This window comes from Terrapene carolina, unplaced genomic scaffold, assembly GCF_002925995.2.
Source record: "Terrapene carolina triunguis isolate 2854851 unplaced genomic scaffold, T_m_triunguis-2.0 Scaffold113, whole genome shotgun sequence".
NCBI lineage: Eukaryota > Metazoa > Chordata > Testudines > Emydidae > Terrapene > Terrapene triunguis.
The window spans coordinates 9,520,421-9,539,133 of record NW_020664464.1 but is presented as its reverse complement, the minus strand read 5'-3'; the positions used below and the strand labels follow the sequence as shown (position 1 = coordinate 9,539,133).

At 37.9% G+C, this 18,713-nt stretch overlaps 1 protein-coding gene across 2 annotated transcripts in view; it reads left to right on the top strand.

Moving 5' to 3' along the window:
• Positions 1–18,713, top strand: part of VPS13A (vacuolar protein sorting 13 homolog A) — a 273,789-nt gene that overhangs the window by 200,487 nt on the left and 54,589 nt on the right. For both annotated transcript variants that reach the window (XM_026652410.2, XM_026652411.2), the window contains exons 53-58: positions 636–765; positions 3,153–3,388; positions 5,105–5,258; positions 6,299–6,445; positions 6,746–6,827; positions 18,006–18,075. In XM_026652410.2, the coding sequence (XP_026508195.1) occupies positions 636–765; positions 3,153–3,388; positions 5,105–5,258; positions 6,299–6,445; positions 6,746–6,827; positions 18,006–18,075 (819 nt within the window). The remainder of the gene's footprint in view (positions 1–635; positions 766–3,152; positions 3,389–5,104; positions 5,259–6,298; positions 6,446–6,745; positions 6,828–18,005; positions 18,076–18,713) is intronic.

The following is an 18,713-nucleotide window of genomic DNA, read 5'->3' as shown; positions in this document are numbered from 1 at the left end:
TAATTACTCTTCTCTAAAGTTTGTTTGTGTGTGTATGATTTACACACTGTATATTGCTTTAAAGTTCACACTTTTATAGTTTAAAAAAACAAAGCAAAAACCTTTATTAATGTATTCCAAATGTGGAGTATTGCCAAGAAACAGGAAACCCATTAATGATACATTGGTATTATCTTTGATAGCTGCTTTCAACTACCTGAAAGGGGGTTCCAAAGAGGATGGATCTAGACTGTTCTCAGTGGTACCAGATGACAGAACAAGGATTAATGGTCTCATGTTGCAGTGGGGGAGGTTTAGGTTGGATATTAGGAAAAACTTTTTCACTAGGAGGGTGGTGAAGCATTGGAATGGGTTACGTAAGGAGGTGGTGAAATCTCCTTCCTTAGAGGTTTTTAAGGTCAGGCTTGACAAAGCCCTGATTGGGATGATTTAGTTGGGGATTGGTCCTGCTTTGAGCAGGGGGTTGGACTAGATGACCTCCTGAGGTCCCTTCCAACCCTGACATTCTATGATTCTATGAAATTGAAAATAAATTAACAGGTAAGAAATGATGCAATTCTTTAATTGGTGTGTTAGATTTTGAGTTTGTTATGTAAAAGATCATTGAATATATATTGTTAATCATTATTTTGCAGTTCTCTCAATGTGATGGAAGACCATCTTATGCCAAATAAAGCAGTATTGTACACCTGGACTGATCCAATAGGCTCTAGAAAGTTGAAATGGAAATGTGGAAAGTGCAATGGGGAAGTAACGCAAAAAGATGTATGTGTACTGTTTAACATCATAGAACTCTTACTAGTGCTATCGGTTGATATTATATTTCTGTATGTTAATTTTAGGCCCCAGTATTGCCCTTCTGATGCTCATAATTATGAAAGCAGCTTTCTGGCACAGACACTAGCAGGCTGACTGTACTTTATTTATTTACAGACATATTTTTCTAAAAAATTGGTACTTGATTAAAATACCTATTAAAATGTGGTTTATAGTTACCTGGCTAAGTATTCAAAAGTCAGAAATGTTGATATTAAGGTTGCCTGCCAACCTAAGTTCTTTCTATTGTGTTATGCACTGCAATAGCCTTTAAATACATGATCTCAACAAATAGAAAAAAAACCTGGGTTTGTTTTTTACAGTCTTAGATACACAGTATTAGAAGGTGTTATACTTACGTATTATTCTGGAGGTATCAGACAGTCCATGAAAGTCATTCAGTCTTGCAGAACCCTGTCGCATTTAAGGCATGATTCAGAGCCCACTGAAGTTGATGGAAAGACTCCCATTCACTTCAGTAGACTTTGGATTAGGCTCTTCCTGCACCCTTTTGAAGATGCATCTTACAGGTTGTAGGACAAAGTATAATACATATTGTATTATTTGAAAAATAGCATGCAATCTTTTAAATTTAAGTGCTTCAGAGTATACAGGGGGCAGCATTTATGCTTATTCATGCAACCTTAACTTTGACCTTTTCTTTATTTTGATTGCTAACAGTGTAACTGTAATGTCCTCCTAACATGGTGGTTGTTCAATGGAATTTTTTCGTTTTTTCTTATTTTAAAAATAAATTCCAGGAAAGTTTGTTAGACACCACTGGACCACTCTGTTTTGCGGAGGAGTGCTGATTCACTGAGTGCAGTATCAATAGTTTTTTTTTATTTGTTCTTATAGTATCCTAGAGACTTCATCCTTGTTAAATTCTGTAGGACTTTTCCATAAGGGAAGAACCAGAATATTGTTGAAGACTTAGGAGGTGACTAAGAAAGGAAAGAAGCAAAGAGACACAAAGCAAAACAATTTAATGACACAATTTTTCAAAGTATGTGATATTGGAGAAATAAGGGCCAAATGAACAAGTTTGTCGTTTTCCTAATGAATGGGTAGTGATACGGGAATCGTTAAACAATTGTGTTGTAATTTTCCTTTAATCAGGTAACTAAATATTGCCAGTTTTGTTATACTGGGGACTTGCCTATTAGAACAGGGGAATTTTTAGTATGTGGTAGCAAGGTCCACATGGATAGTTAGTGCATGACACACTAGTGCAAGGTAGACTTACAACCCAGCTTGCAGCACACTGACTGTATAGACAAACCCTGATTTCACAATAGCGCTGTTTGTGTTAATAGAGTTCTTGGATTTAATAGTATTATTTTCTAATGTTTCTCTTCAAGAATTCGAAACTCGGTTTAAAACTCTAAAACTACAAATTTCATCTTATTTGTTATGTGTTAAGACCAGTCTATTATAGGAATTATCCTTTAAACTGCCAAGACAAATAATAAACCACATATTTAAAACACAGCACCATGTTACACCCAATTTTAAGTGCATAACTCCTGTTGAAAACAATAGGAGTTTGTACAAGAATGGAGAAAAGATTATGTCTGTAAGAGCCTAACTTATGAAAATCATGACAGATTCTTAGTTATGGAGACCTAAGACAGTTGCCAAAAAGCTCTTTTATAGCCAGAGCAACCAATCATAATTTAATATATTGTTCCATTTCACTTTTTGAAGATAAGGAAATACTTTAAAGCATAAGAATATTTTACACATTCTGGTACATTAAAACAAAAAAATCCGTTTTCATTATATTAATCACCTGAACAGAAATGTTTTGTGTTATCGAGGCTATACTTAAAACAGTACTGATATATAGTTCACTTTTTATTTCTCTTATGCTAACTGTTCTTTTGGTTTCAGTTTTATGCTTCTCCAGTAGGTAAATATAGATTTCCTCTTCTTTTCATTGATTCTAATAAAGCAGAAACAAATACTTTGTTAACTTCTGATGTGTTTGCATTAGTTTAATCAATGATCAACATGTGCATAGCTCGAATGGGGGAATAATATTTCCACTTGTACATATTCTTAACTTTATTCCTATTTGTCCCCTTGTCTTAATGAGTGCTTGCACAATTGAGATCTCGCTTCATGATTCAAAATTTTATCATTTTTGAATTTCATATAATGTCCTTCTTATGAATATGACCTGTTTTCTTCCATTCTTACCCTCTCCAATGTCCTACCTTCCCAATGTAGCTTTTATTTGTCAATGTCCATGTTGCTACAAAATTTACATTTGCTTGTCAAAGTAGAATGAACAAGACTTGCAAACTTTTGGGGTTTTTTTTCTCCTCATGTAGGACATGATGGACTCTCTCATCCTGGATCATAAAAAGAGAGTTTATTTAGTTTCATTTTTTGAAGGCTTGCAACGTATTATCCTATTCACTGAAGACGAGAGTGTATTTAAAGCAACATATGAAAGTGAAAAAGTAGAACTAGCAGAACAAGAAATTGTTCTATCATTACAAGATGTTGGAATTTCTTTAGTCAACAATTATACAAAGCAAGAAGTGTCCTACATTGGAATTACAAGGTAAAGTAATCTATTCGGTAGGGAGTCACTGTAAGCATTATTTCAAGCATTTTAAACTCAGCTAGTTTTATTTTTAATTTTATACTTTTTGACCTGATCTAGTCTTCTTGTTGTTAGTACTAAATCGTTGTGTGTTTAGGTTGGAATGTGTTTGGAATTCCATTTCCATTTAGTTTTATGCTTCAAATTGATATGTGCTTTGTATGGGTATGTGTGTACAGTATGTTATATTAAACTTTCTGCTGCACAGCTTCTCTCCTCATTCATCACTAATGGGTAATACCTCCCACCTTTGGAATTTGAAAGGAGTCCACACTGGTGTATACTCCAAGTCTAAGCCCTACCCTTCAGCTTAGACAACCAGATTCTCTTCTTCCAACAGGGGAACAAGTTAGCAGTTCAGTTTCTCCCAACCAGTATGTTTTATAACTAATTTTTGATTTTGTGCAGTAGCAACTTCATTTTAGCGTCTAGCTCCTCTCTCCCTCTGCTGAGTTGAGGAATTAGCATAATGTTGAGGCTGTAACCTTCTATTTTCTCCTGTATGGCACTTCATGAGCAGCTCCCTCTGCCCCCCATCACAGCAGAGAAGCCCTACTAGCATCTAACCAAGTCTGAGATGTGCTATATTTATAAGGGCTCTCAGAGGGCAAGCTATGCCTTGCTGACACAAGCCACCAATCCTTACTCATCCAGAAGGGTGAGCTATTCCATACTCTGCACCCAGATTCTTAAAAAAACAGCTGGTGGTAGCTATGGCAAGGCTCAGGTTGCAAGTTATGCATCTGTATACATTCAGGGACAAAATCCCAATCAATGTCCTATGTGGAGAAACAAATCCACTCATAACTTTTTTTTGCTTCATATGGGAGGAACAGGCTATTATTCTACTGTAATAATATAAATTGTCCCTTATTCTCCCCCCCCCCCACACACACACACACACACATGCACACTTCTGTGATTCACTGCCCACTTCTTGCTATTTTTGCGGATGAGGTGAGAATGCTGTACAGCACAATGTGAAATTTCAGCAAATTTTCCTTTGGTTATCAGCTTCTCTCCTCATTCAGCCCACCCTGGTAGTCTGGTAAATGACCAAAATATAGTTTGTAACCAATTGAAAATTTTCTATAAAGAGAGACGTAAACATAGAATTGCCGTAAGGTTAATTAATGTAATTACAAGTTGTTGACTTAATGCTTATGATTTGTTGTTTGACATTCATATACAATTCTGGAAAAAGTCTTCTGTTGGCCTCAAATGAAGGGAGGGGCTTACTCCTAAGCCTCCAGAACAGTTCTGGGGTATTTCTGAATTCCACAGGTGAGAGGCATTACTTGTTTGTTAGGAACGAGGAGAGAAACTAAGATATTCAGGTAAGAAATTTTTCATTTCGTATCTTGAACAGCGCTGGTAGGGGAAACTGTGTATAGTTTATTTTTTTAAACCCTCTTGGATAGATATGCAGCAGCAATCAAAATTGAATATTACCTAGTACTAATACTAAGTTGCCTATAAATAAATAAAATAACCAGAAAAGAATACTACATGAAATTTAGTATTTTTTGTTTTTGTCTGTCATATGTTTTATATGTATTGATGATCCATGTCCAGCAAAATATTATTTAAAATGATAAAATTGTCAAAATAAACTTGAAACTCCTAATCTTTCATTCTTTTATGTTTACCATTTGTTTTGTTTTCATTTACAAGTTCTGATGTAGTTTGGGAGACAAAACCCAAGAAGAAATCAAGGTGGAGGCCAATGAGCATTAAGCAAACTGAAAAGTTAGAGAGAGCATTTAAAGAATACAGTGAGCTATCCCCTTCAGAAAACAAGATTGTTGAGCTGGAAACAAATGTTATGGTAATATTTGATAGTACTCTTTACTCTTAGATATTAATTTGTAGATAGAGATATACATACATATAGAGGGCGAGAGAAGAAGAAAAAAAATCTATATATAGCATCAAATTTTGGCAATATTCCAGTAGAGTCCATTTGGAAACCTTTCTTTATGTATCTCCAGAAAGGATACAATAAGACCTTGAAAGCTACTGTATCCAGTTTGTTTTTAGCCTTTACCTTATTTAAGGAGGCATAACTAATTGCAGGTTGTGAGGTCATAAAGATTTGCACACACATACACAGTCACGGAGCATTGCAGTTCTTCACGTGATGTTTAATACAAACTTTTTGACACCACAGCTTTTTCTACTTACATATTTTGTTATTGAATGCTTTAAACAATTATAAATATTATAACTGCTAACATACAAGCAAATAATAAATGTATAGCTTTACTATGGTAATAGACGGTAAAAGTAACAGTATAATTAAATATGTGGTTGATAAAGTGCTATAGTTAAGATAGCATAATAAAATAGCTATGCATGTTTCATTTCTAGGCAAGGTGAATCACTTAAAGCAGTGCTTTATATTATCATACTGTAAATATCAAGCAGAACATCCTAAATGATTTTTTAAAAATTAAAAAGTACATTAAGATCTGAATCTTCCTTTTTCTGTATGTAGTAGGTTTATATTTAAATAATTTGTGCAGGAAACTGAGTCCAGGCTCCTGACACCTGCAAGTTTATATCTTAAAATGACATTGTTCACCATACTATTGTACATCAACTTTAGAAAGCAACATGTAAATAGATAGATAATCCCTCAAAATAAGTTCACAAACTTAGGTCCTAGTCTTGCTTCTGTTGAAGTTAATGACTATCCCCATTAACTTGAATTGGAGAACATTCTAACATTTGAGCAGTAACACTTTAATATTAGTTTTAAAGTTGACGTTCAATATGTTGAGAGTACAAAATGTACATTTTAAAATTAGAGTTTCTGGCTACTGAAGCACACAGCACACCCATTTTTTTTAAATATTAATATTACAGGTTTGTTTAACTCCTAATGGTGGTAACATGAAAATCCAGCAACCAAATGAAATTCCTGTAAGAAGAAACTATTTGCCAGCTTTAAATGTAGAATATAGTACATCTGCACATCAAAAGTCCTTCAGAGTCCAAGTTTACTGGATACAGGTGAGTCTTCCAAAGAGCTAAAATGTATGAGGACACACTTAGTAAGGTTACTGTTCAAGAATTGTTTACAATGTTAGGGCTACAGAAATGAGTTTTTCTAGGTTTTGTAATCCAAATGATCTTTTTTCAGAAATATATTGAACACTTTTTGGATCAGTCACTTTTTTCTTTTGTGTTTGGCATGTGTAAAGGATATTTTAATGTTTCTGTATGTTGCTTACCTAGAGTTTCTTTTTTAATAAACAGCTGATACTGGAATAGCTAACATGCATCATCTTGTCCTGTCCTTACCCTTATCAGATACAAAACCAGGTTCCCGGAGCCATATTTCCTTTTGTGTTTTATCCTATTAAACCTCCAAAGTCCATCACCCTGGATTCAGGTTTGTGGATATAATTTAATATATTTCACAGTTCTTGCAAAAATGGAAATATATATTTTATGTGCATTTGTAAATGGTTTAGGTTGTCACTATAAGCAGAATATAAGTTCGTCTCCTTAAAACAGAAAGACGTGCATAAAAAAGATAAGGCATATTTAGGCCACTATCAGTCAAAATTGACCATAAAACTTGATAACTACAGAGAAAACAAATATTAGTATTAAGGAATGAATGATCCAGCCCACCCACCTAAAGCCAAATTTATTATGACTAGGAGGCATCTTTGGGTGAAATTCTCATAACTTTAACAAAACCAAAAAAACCTCTTTCATGCCACCAACATTAGATGTTTCATCCACTATACATAATACTACTTTGACATACACTATTAATATTGTCTGGGTACACCTCAAGAAGGACAGGAGACACTTGTTATGGATTTTAATCAGGCCGCAACTTTATTATATAGATGTCTGGGGCTACCTGGCAAATAAAGTGTACAGTGCAGGCAAATCCATGTTTATTCAAATCAGTTCTCTGGGGCTTCCACCAGCCCCCCCTTGTTTCCATCCAGGTCCCCCAGCCGACCCATGGCTTGGACCTTACCATCCACCACCCTCGTAAGAGGGTTAAGGTGGGCTATGAGAACGGGGGCGGGTGGGGAGGAAGGGGTTGGCTCCCTGCCATACCAATCAGGAGTCCCCAACCCCCTCCCCCATTCTGTTCCTTTATCCAGTAACTCCTTTTAAGTCCTTTACCAGGCCATTTATCTGGTCACTGGCTGCCTTACCTATGGAGTACCTGCACTGGACATCTGCCCAACCTTACAAAATAAGTTGCGACATATGGCCTACCACCTTTCCTTGTCACCAGAAAAGGTCGTCCCTTACATCCGCTGTGGGGAAGGCAAAAAAACTTCACTCCACCAAAGCCAATTCAGGTGGTGCGAGAAAAATTCCTTCCCAGCCCCACTTTAAAAGGAGCGACTAGCATAATGCCCACAGAAGGTCCTAACCCAGCCTGCCATTCACCTCCACTAGGGGAGGGAGGGTGAGTGCTTGCTTCCTCGCCGCATGGAACAAAGACTTGCCCCACCCAGGTTTCATACCTTTATGCCCTTTGGACCTCTCATTCCTGGGGGGAAGAGAGCAGGCATTGCTGCAAAGCTGACCACCGAGCACCTTTTTTACAGCAGTTTCTGACCTCCTCCCTCCTCTCTCCACCCCACCCACCCACCCCCCGGCATAAAGCAGAGCTGTCCTCCTGGGTAAACCCCAGACAAACTCTGCCCCGCCTTAATTGTGGTGCAGTCACTCTCAGAGAATGCACACACTTCCCCAAATTTACAACGGGTGCAAGTTGGATCATTTAAATCAATAGAGTTGCACCTTGCTTACACCAGGTTTGAATTTTGTCCTGAATCTTTGTTGTCATAGCATAGAAAAAGAAGTTATAAAACTTAAAAAAACATTGCTGGCCTGAATGGCATTATTTCTGTTGAACAGCTTTTCTGCTCATTCATCACTAAAAGGTCAGTGCCTCCCACCTATGAACTTGGAGGCAGTCCAGTGTTGTTGCTGAAGACTCCAAGACTAAGAACTTCAGCTCAGGCCATCAGATTTTCTACCTGTGGCTCCAGAATAAATTGGCAGTTCAGTTTCTCCCAACTCTATTATATTTGATAATTTTAATTGTTCGTTTTTGTGCAGTAGTCACTTAAAATCATTCTTTGTCCTCCTCCTCCTTCTGCCCTGGATTGATTATTTGGCAGCATGGTGGTTTCATGGTGGATCTGCTCTTGCATCACACTCTGTCTGGTACTCCTTCAGCCCCATTCAGGCAAGTCAAAGCTGTCCCACAACCAGGCTAAATTTAAGCAGCGTTCCCTATGTGAGGCAGCATTGTCAGGCTATACTGAGGGTAAATTATGTGCTGTCTGTTCAAAGCTATCTTACCCTTGCACTGACAGTTGGACCACCATTTGGGCCCCTGCACACCCCAATGAGACATGACTCCAACATAGAGAAGCCCTAAGTGTTTCAGGGAGAAGATGAGGAGGACACTCTCTGGCTAGCTTAGGGGGTAAATTCCATTACGGAGCTGGGCAATCCCAGAAAGGATCCAAAGTCATTCTCCTCCTCCCCAGCCAAGATACTGAAGTGGAACTACACAGTTCCCCTTCCTTCCACTGTGAATTGGGGGATTCTTATGATGTTCAGGAATAAGTTTTGCAATCCTCAGAGACTCCAGCTCCCAAAAAGACAGAAGCAAGTGTCACCTTCAAAGGGTAGCACTTAATATTGTTCATGAAGCTGTAAATCAAGCTCACCAACCCTTCTTTACCTTGTGTTACGTCTGGGCACACAGAGAAGCCTGTCCCTCCTGTTCAGTCTTGCCTCAGGCTGCAGTGTAATGGGAATTATACCTGTCTGACTTTCATCCCAAGGACCCCCACTCTTCTTGGGAAGGAAGTTCAGATATCAGGGAGTGGCAGAATGGGAATTGCGCCTTCCAGAAATCAGCCTAAAACCTTGCTCTGCCAGGGAAAAAGGATCAGAGTCTCTCTCTCCTTCCCTGCGCCACGTTAAAGCCTAAGGAGCAGTCATAGGCACAGAGGTTTCAGCTCCCATAAAGCTGCATCATCATGGAGTTACAGAGGGGTAACTAAGAAATTCCTTTCCATGTTCAAAATACTGAGTAAAATCCCAATCCCACTTAGACTCCAAACATTTAGGAGTAACCTAAGTTCGGAGCTGCAGTAGCTTCACCAGTGAAAGATAATCACACCTTCGGAAGGGAGCTTCCTTCCAAAAGAACCTATAGACCAGTGGTTCTCAACCTGCGGTCCGCTTGCGGCCCAATCAGCACAGCCCTGCGGCCCATGTGATATCCTCAGGGCCATACAGGTAGTATTGGATGTAGCTGACAACGGTAAATAGGTTAAGAACCACTGCTATAGACCGTAAGAGTTAGGGATACACTGCAGAGCTATTTCAAAGCCTGAGTTGTAGCCATTCAACCCATAGTTATTTTTATATATCTAGTAAGGAAGGGCAAGGAGAAGGCAAGCAAGTGGCTCATCATCTAGAGGTCTGATCCTTAATTGGAGTGAGAGGTTCTGGTTCTGTACTACTTGTATCCTTGATGTGATTTGTGATGACCAATGGGGGTTCTAACTTGGTGGTTACAAGGAAGTTATATTACATCCATGAATAGCAAATGTACAAGTGAGGAACTGCTTGGGGAAACATTAGAGAAATTAGTAGCTGACAATAGCAGAGGCCTCAACCTTCACCATCAAAGCCAGCATAGAAGTCAGTTGGTTGCTACCAACACCAACTTTATCCAAGAAGGGACTATTACCTTAGCTGAGGGGAAAATGTGGAGCAGGAGCTCCCAACAAAACTTAGATAAATTTTCCTCCAAACCAACAAAATCCTCAGCATGATAAAGGAAAAAAATAGAGCATTTATGTAGGAGAGCTCACAATACATGTATAAGACTTTTTTTCTCCATATTCTCCTCCCCCAGAGTCAGGAAATGGTAGGTAGAAGTCTCAGCAAGGCACTGGTTGCAATTTACGCATCTATACCCATCTATAGACAACATGCCAATCAGTGCTCTGTCCAGAGAAACAGACCCATTCCTAATTGGAAATAATTCATACCTACCAGTTATTGAATAGCTCATCTTGATTTTGAACTCCAGTGCAGAGAGTGCTCACCCAGCGGTCAAAACAAGCATGGCTCTGGCCATAATTTTACTATCATGGTAAAGATTTGCAGAGATGCAAAACCCCATTCCATTTTCTGTGTCCAATGGCTAGGATGTCAGGTGCCATGCATTGGCTTCATTCTCTGAATGGGTTTCTCAGAACACACCTACAGAAATTCCTTCTGAGGACATGGAAACATGCACCTGATAAAATGAAAAGTTAGGTGTCCTTTTTAGATCACACCCACATGTCCCTTTCTGGGGCAGGTAAGTACAAAAAACATTCTGAAAGCCACCCCAGTATTTGCTCTAAACACTTGTATAATCATTGTGGAAGCAAGCTTCATAGAATGAAGAACATACTTGGAAGACAAATTTAAAAAATCTGAATACACATCCTTCTGGTTCACTTTGATAGCAATACTATGTCTCAGCTAGAACAAGCACATCCCACAAAAAAATGGACATAAGATTGGGCCAGTGGTCCCTTGAGTCCAATATCTTGTCTGACTGTGGCTAGTACCAGCTGCTTCAGATGAAATTGCAAGAAACCACATTAGTGGACTATTATGGTGCTCACAGAGGAAGTTTCCTCCTACTTCCTGTTAGGGATTGGTTTCTGATCTGAGGTATGAATGTTGTTAGCTCTTCCCAAACCAGAAGATAACTAGAGGTCAAAGCTTCTCCGCAGCAAAGGATATAGAAAAGGAAAGGGGAAGATTGTAGGCATCCTCCTAGTCTTCCATTGCAGAAGGCCCATTGGACTTGTTAGGCAGTCAAGGGACTGACAGTGCACCTGCAGAGAAGACCAGAAGGCCTCTTGAAGCATCGGGATTGGGAATACCTACAGTAAACAGCATAGTTATTGGAAGAGAAAGATAGTTCAGCAGGATTTCTCTGTTAGTCTCTTATACATTTTTAGTATGCAGATAGAACTCAACCAGGAAATCTGATTGATTAATCAGGTCCAATTATATTGCTACTGTCAGGGGAAACAAAGCTCTTTGGGGGAAGGGACTGCCTCTTTGTACAGTACCGAGGCCATTGAGGCCCCAACCTCTAGATGCTACAATACTAATATAATAATAATCACAAAGTTCTGGTGATTTCAGCTACTTTAGAGTTTCTTCAGAATGATTTGATTGGATTCATATAAACAAGCATCCTAGAAATGTGGTACCAGCCCTCATGGCATTCTGTAGGTAGGCACTTTGGGCTGTCCATTTGAGTATCATTAGATGCCAAGATTAATTAGTATGACATTACCTCCAAAAAGTAATTCATTATATCAAAAGTTAGGTTTTGGAATTAGTTTCCCTATCTGTACAAGACCCATATTTCTGTTGCCATAGGAATAAGGTTATTTTTGTAGCTCCAGAAATGTGTCTGCTCAAGATGAATTCCTCTTTCTGAAATTCCTGGGAAATGGTTCTCCCATCATTTTGTTCTGACCCTTAGCATTGCTTTGGAACGTTGTGGCATAAATGGGCATTCCTGGTCTATGACTAGGGCCCCCAAGGACTATGGTAATAAAAATAATACTCAAAACTAATAGCTCAAGCATGTGGAGAATATACACCAGTTGTACCCAGTTCATCTCATTCTATCCAAATTGCCATGGCCTTGGTGCATTATAGTGGCTGCAGGCTGGATTTTAAATCCTGCACCAGTTGGCATGCTTTTGTGATTCACTGTTCATTACTTCCCATTACTGATGGATGAGGAGAAAAGCTATATAATTGAATAAGAAATTTCCTAGTTGATAATTTTCATTGTTAGCAGCTTCTCTCCTCATTAAACCTACCCTAGTAGCCTGGAAAATGAGCATATAAACGGTTTGCAGGTTGTTGTAGCCATGCTGGTCCCTGGATGTTAGAGAGAGATGGGGTAGGTGAAGTAATTATTTTTATTGAACCAACTTCTGTTGGTAAAAGAGACAAGCTTTGTGTAACCTCAAAAGCCTGTCTCTTTCATCAATAGAAGTTGGTCCAATATTACCTCACCCACGTTGTCTCTCAGAATACAAATAGAAATTTTTCTTGAAAGGGAGACATAGATGTATTATCTTAAGATTAATTAATATCAAGTTATCTTAATGCTAATAATTGGTTGCTGGAGTGTTCCTACAGCTTTAGAAGACCTCTTCTGGTGGCCTGAGCTGTAGGGTGGGGCTTAGTGCTGGAGCCTCCATCAACAATATTGGACTTGGAATCTTCTCTTCTGGTATACTCTGAGCCAGTTTGTGGACTGGAAACATTTAAGGCATAGCTCTCGATCACCTGTCTTGCATACGTTCCTTACAAATGAAATACTGTGCTTGGTCTCGTCTTTTTCCCCCTGCTTTGCCCTTTGGGGTGGGATGGAGGTTGAAGGAAGAGGCCAAGAGTAGGTGCTGTGTACATATTCCTTTAACATAAAAAGTATGTGTGATGGGAAGGGGGTGATCCCTGTCTGGAAAAGGGCTGGGAGAGGAGAAAGAGAAGTTCAGGAAAATTAAGAAAGGAATGGACTATTTGCAGGGGTGAATAAAAATCAGTGATTTTTTTTTTTAATTTAAAAGGTTAAATTGTTTTTAAATTAAATACAGGGTTATTTTTAAAAGCAAACAATTTAAAATTATATTTGAAATTGACAACTGAAGTTAATGCCTAAACTTACTAGAATCCGTTAAAATCATTAAAATTAATGCAAAGAAATATTAAACAGCACATGTTTGCTGCCAACTTTTAAAGAAAGTTAAACCACTGAACTGCTGGAAGTCCATGGCTAAAACCTGGAACCAGAGTTTCTTGAAATGCTAAACCAGCTTTTGACATCAGAAACCTCTTCTGTAAGTTTAATATTTTCTTCATTTCAACTAGGTCAGTGCAGTGACTATAGTTTATTCAAAACAAACTTTCCTGCTTTTTTATCTATGAATAAAAACTAGGTGTGAGAAGGTTAGTTCTACTAATTCTAAAATCTTGAAGGACATAGTGACTAAAAACAATCAGTTCAATTCACTAACTACAGCTGATACTTCCTTTGTTTAATGAATCAGCTAATATTTAATGCAGAACTTATTGTGGTAAACTTTTTTTTAATGTATCCAGCACTTTTAAGGTACTTAAAAAAAAAAAAGTTGCTGTTTATGTTCAAATTTAATTGTATTTGAATGTCCATCCAAATAGAGCTTGACACAGATCACAAGTAAAAAAAATTAATCTAGTAAATTAGAAATACATTGTTCACCATTTTGCAACATACAAAAAATACAAATTTCAGTAAATATAAGTTAAGACCTATAATTGCTTTAAATAAGTGTATAGATATGGTATATCCTCCTGGCTAGCAAAAAGAAACACCAAAGTTAGTGTAAAGTGTATATTTAGTTTAGTTTATTAACGAATGAGAATAAGCCTTTCTTTATGAAAATAACTGAAAAGCAAAATGCAAAACATGATAAAAATCAATTATTTAAATCAAGGTTTCCTGCTTGCTGATTTAAATTATAATTAAAATCAGTGATTTATATAGCTTTGATTTAAGTCATTCTACCCTGGCTATTTGTTGATACTCAGTAGCTTTGAATGTTGATAAATAAAGCTGAAGGCACTGGACTGCTCTTGCATTTATATCACCAAACAGTGTTTTTAGTCGGAAGAATCAGGACGTCTTAGCTCCAGACATGAGCTGGTGTTGCCTCTAATATTTGTGTGATGAAAGGTATACTCCATTACTGGAGTTTTGTTTTTAATTTGAGTGAATGTATTGCTTGTGCAAGGCTTAGATCAGTAGCCTTGGAAATTGGATAGTTGTGGTTCAGGTATCCGCAGTGCATATTTGACAGGGCAATGCTGTAGACCTATGGTTCTCAACCAGGGGTACATCAACTCATCTAGATATGTGCCTAGTATTACAACAGGCTACATGAAAAGCCCTATCAAAGTCAGTACAAACTAAAATTTCATAAGACAATGACTTGTTTATACTGAAATTTATGTATAATATTTTATAATTATGTGGTAAAATGAGAAAATAAGCAGTTTTTCAATAATAGTGTGCTGTGACACTTTTGTATTTTTATGTCTGATTTTGTAAGCAAGTAGTTTTTAAGTGAGGTGAAACTTGAGGGTACACAAGACAAATCAGACTCTTGAAAGGGATACAATATTCTGGAAAGGTTGAGAGCCGCTGCTGTAAACGTTAACTACTGCAGAGATTATCTGCGGAAGTTAGAGAGCTCATTTCCCATGCCCCTTAAGATATTGGCCGTTTTGTGGATATGTATGCAACAAAACACAAGAGGCTTTTGTTGAACATAATTTTTTATGCTTTGTCATAAAAATGAGTCAACCATTAATAATAATTGTTTTTCATTACTGAAGTATTAAAAACAAAATATATGGGCTGAAAGTACACTTAAATAAGCAAAAGCGAAACAGGTATGATCAGATTGTAATTAGGGCTGTCGATTAATTGCAGTTAATTCATGCTATTAACTAAAAAATTAATTGTGATTAAAAAAAATTAATCGCAATTAATCGCACTGTTAAACAATAGAATACCAATTGAAATTTATTAAATATTTTGGATGTTTTTCTACATTTTCAAATACATTGATTTCTAGTACAACACAGAATACAAAATGGACAATGCTCACTTTATTATTTTTATTACAAATATTTGCACTGTAAAAATGATAAACAAAAGAAATACACTTTTGAGGAGAATTGAAAAATATTAACTTACAAATGTAGATTTTTGTTTTGTTACATAACTGCATTCATAAACAAAACAATGTAAAACTTTAGAACCTACAAGTCCACTCAGTCCTACCAATTCAGCCAATCAAGTTTGGTTACAGTTGACAGGAGATAATGCTGCCCGTTTCTTGTTTACAATGTCACCTGAAAGTGAGAACAGGTGTTCACATGGCACTTTTGTAGCTGGCATTGCAAGGTATTTACGTGCCGGATATGCTAAACATTCATATGCCCCTTCATGCTTCGGCCACCATTCCAGAGGACATGCTTCCACGCTGACGGTGCTTGTTAAAAAAAATGCGTTAATTAAATTTGTGACTGAACTCCCTGGGGGAGAATTGTATGTCTCCTGTTCTGTTTTACCCACATTCTGCCATATATTTAATGTTATAGCTGTCTTGGATGATGACCCAGCACATGTTCGTTTTAAGAACACTTTCACAGCAGATTTGACAAAATGCAAAGAAGGGACCAATGTGAGATTTCTAAAAATAGTTACAGGACTCGATCCAAGGTTTAAGAATCTGAAGTGCCGTCCAAAATCTGAGAGAGACGAGGTGTGGAGCATGCTTTCAGAAGTCTTAAAAGAGCAACACTCAGATGTGGAAACTATAGAACCTGAACCACCAAAAAAGAAAATCATCCTTCTGCTGGTGGCATCTGACTCCGATGATGAAAATGAACATGCATCGGTCCACTCTGCTTTGCATCGTTATCGAGCAGAACCCATCATCAGCATGGACACGTCCTCTGAAGCATGAAGGGACATATGAATCTTTAGCACATCTGGCACATAAATATCTTGCGACGCCAGCTACAATAGTGCCATGCAAACGCCTGTTCTCACTTTCAGCTGACATTGTAAACAAGAAGCGGGCAGCATGATCTCCTGTAAATTGTAACCAAACTTCTTTGTGTGAGCAATTGGCTAAAGTAGGACTGAGTGGACTTGTAGGTTCTAAAGTTTTATATTGTTTTATTTTTGAATGCAGTTATTTTTTTGTACGTAATTCTACATTTGAAAGTTCAACTTTCATGATAGATTGCACTACAGTACTTGTATTAGGTGAATTGAAAAATACTGTTTCTTGTTTTTTACAGTGCAAATATTTGTAATAAAAATAGAAAGGGAGCACTGGACACTTTGTGTTCTGTGTTGTAATTTAAATCAATATATTTGAAAATGTAGAAAACATCCAAAATATTTAAATAAATGGTATTCTATTATTGTTTAACAGCACAATTAATTGCGATTAATTTTTTTAATCGCTTGACAGCCCTAATTGTAATAATGCATCTCATTCAAGTTCTAACAGTCTTGTTATTGAGAAACTGCTATGAAGATAGATGTTTATCCTGAAATTTTTTTACTGGTTGTCTTAAAACTGTAAGCTAACTGCCTTAACCTGAGGGTTGGAAATAGGTTATTTAGAGGCTATATTTCTTTTTGCATTAATTTTATGAGTAGCTATAAATAACTTGAAGGTCCAGATTAACCCTTTCAATACTGATGTTGTACAATTAAAGCTTTGTTATCCAACATGTTGGGGCGGAATGGGGGATGCCGATAACTTCAAAATTCCGCTTAACTAAGAGGGAGGGAAGGATTTTGGGTGCAGGAGGGGGCTGGGGGTTGGGGGGGCAGGATCTAGGAGGGAGTTTGGGTGCAGGAGGGGGCTTGGGGCAGGGGGGTGGGGGTGCGGGGTGCAGGCACTGCCTCCACAGCTCCCATGGGCCATGGTTCCCGGGCAATGGGAGCTGCGGAGCCAGTGCTTTGGGCGAGGTGGGGGCAGTGCGCAGAGCTGCCTAGCTATATCTCCACCTAGGAGACACAGGAACATGTGGCCGCTTGTGGGGAGGCGTCCAAGTGAGCACCACCCAGATCCGGCACCCCGTACCCCCTCCCGCGACCCAACCTTCTGCCCCAAATCCCCTCCCGCATGCAAACTCCTTCCCAGATCCCGCACTCCGAACCCCTTATGGCCATTCCTCCACCTAGGAGCAGCAGGAGGACATGTCGTCGCTTCTGGGGAGCCACGCGGAGCCTGGTAGGGCGCCTACCGGCCCCATGCCAACCGTACTATAAACCGGACTTTCACTGAAGATCAGAAATGCCAGTTTATAGAGTTTTCCGGTTGGTAAAGTGCCGGATAACACAGCTTTTACTATATATAGCTAAAATGATGGTAATTAACCATTGGAATAATTTACCAAAGGCTGTGGTGGATTCTCTATTACTGGCAATTTCAAAATCAAGATTGGATGTTTTGTAAAGATAAGTTCTAGTTCAAACAAGAATTAATTCAGGGAAGTCTTTGTTATATGGAAAGTTAAACTAGATTATCACAATGGCCCCTTCTGACCTTATAATATATGAATAAAAGAATAAATTATAGCGTTAGCTATATTATATATAGCTAAAATATCCTCCAAAGCATTCATTTGCTATCAAGTGAAAATGCTATGTTTCTAAAAGGTGCTAGGCTGGAGTAGAGTTTTTTGATGTTCCATTTCCTTCTCTTCCCTCCTGCCTGCTCCTCTTACTTCTCCTTCGTTTGAATCACATGAGTGCCCACTCCTTCCATTAGATTCTATTTTATGGGATTTAAACACTGCAGATAATCAGGATCATAAATGGCATTTTTATATTCAGGAAAATTTAGTTCATACATATTTCTTATAAAACCTATACTGACTTCTTGGTTTTACCTCTTTATAGCACCAAAGCCATTTATTGATGTGAGTATTGTCATGCGGACTGCAGGGCATTCTCAGATATCACGTATTAAGTAAGTATATGTTACAGATTCCATTATGGTGGAATGTTTAAACTTTTCAAAACCACTATCTTTTCTTCTAGCAGAGGTACTCTTTCAGTGAATAGAAAACTCCTTTGGTCCAGCTACTGTTATGTGCTATTTTCCAAAAAATTTTGGAGTCACATCAGCAATACATTTCTGATTGTAACATATAGGAAGATGTGTAGTTTTATGTACTCGCAATGAAAAACAGCTAAACTGATTTTGCTCACACTTTTGGAAATAAACTTCACTTGTGGACTGAGACAAAGCAAGGTAAATTTCAACCCAAAAAGAAATTAGTTTCAGAAAGAGAGCAGTTGGGGAAAAAATCGAATGTGGAACTCAGCCTTACTTGACCTGTTAGTTACCTGTGTGAGCACTTACAGTTCTGTATTAGAGCAAGCATTTGTTAACAATGTCATATATATAGCATTTGTTTAAGTTAAAGTTAAAAGGTGCTATATAGTGAAATTATTTCTGGTTATAGCAAATGTGGAGTTCATATGTTATACTTCTGTTGTTGTTATTCATATTGCCATAGCACCTTGGAAACCTGGTCAGAGATCAGGACCTCATTGTGCTAGATGCTGTACAAACACAGAAGAAAGAGATGATCTCTTCCCCAA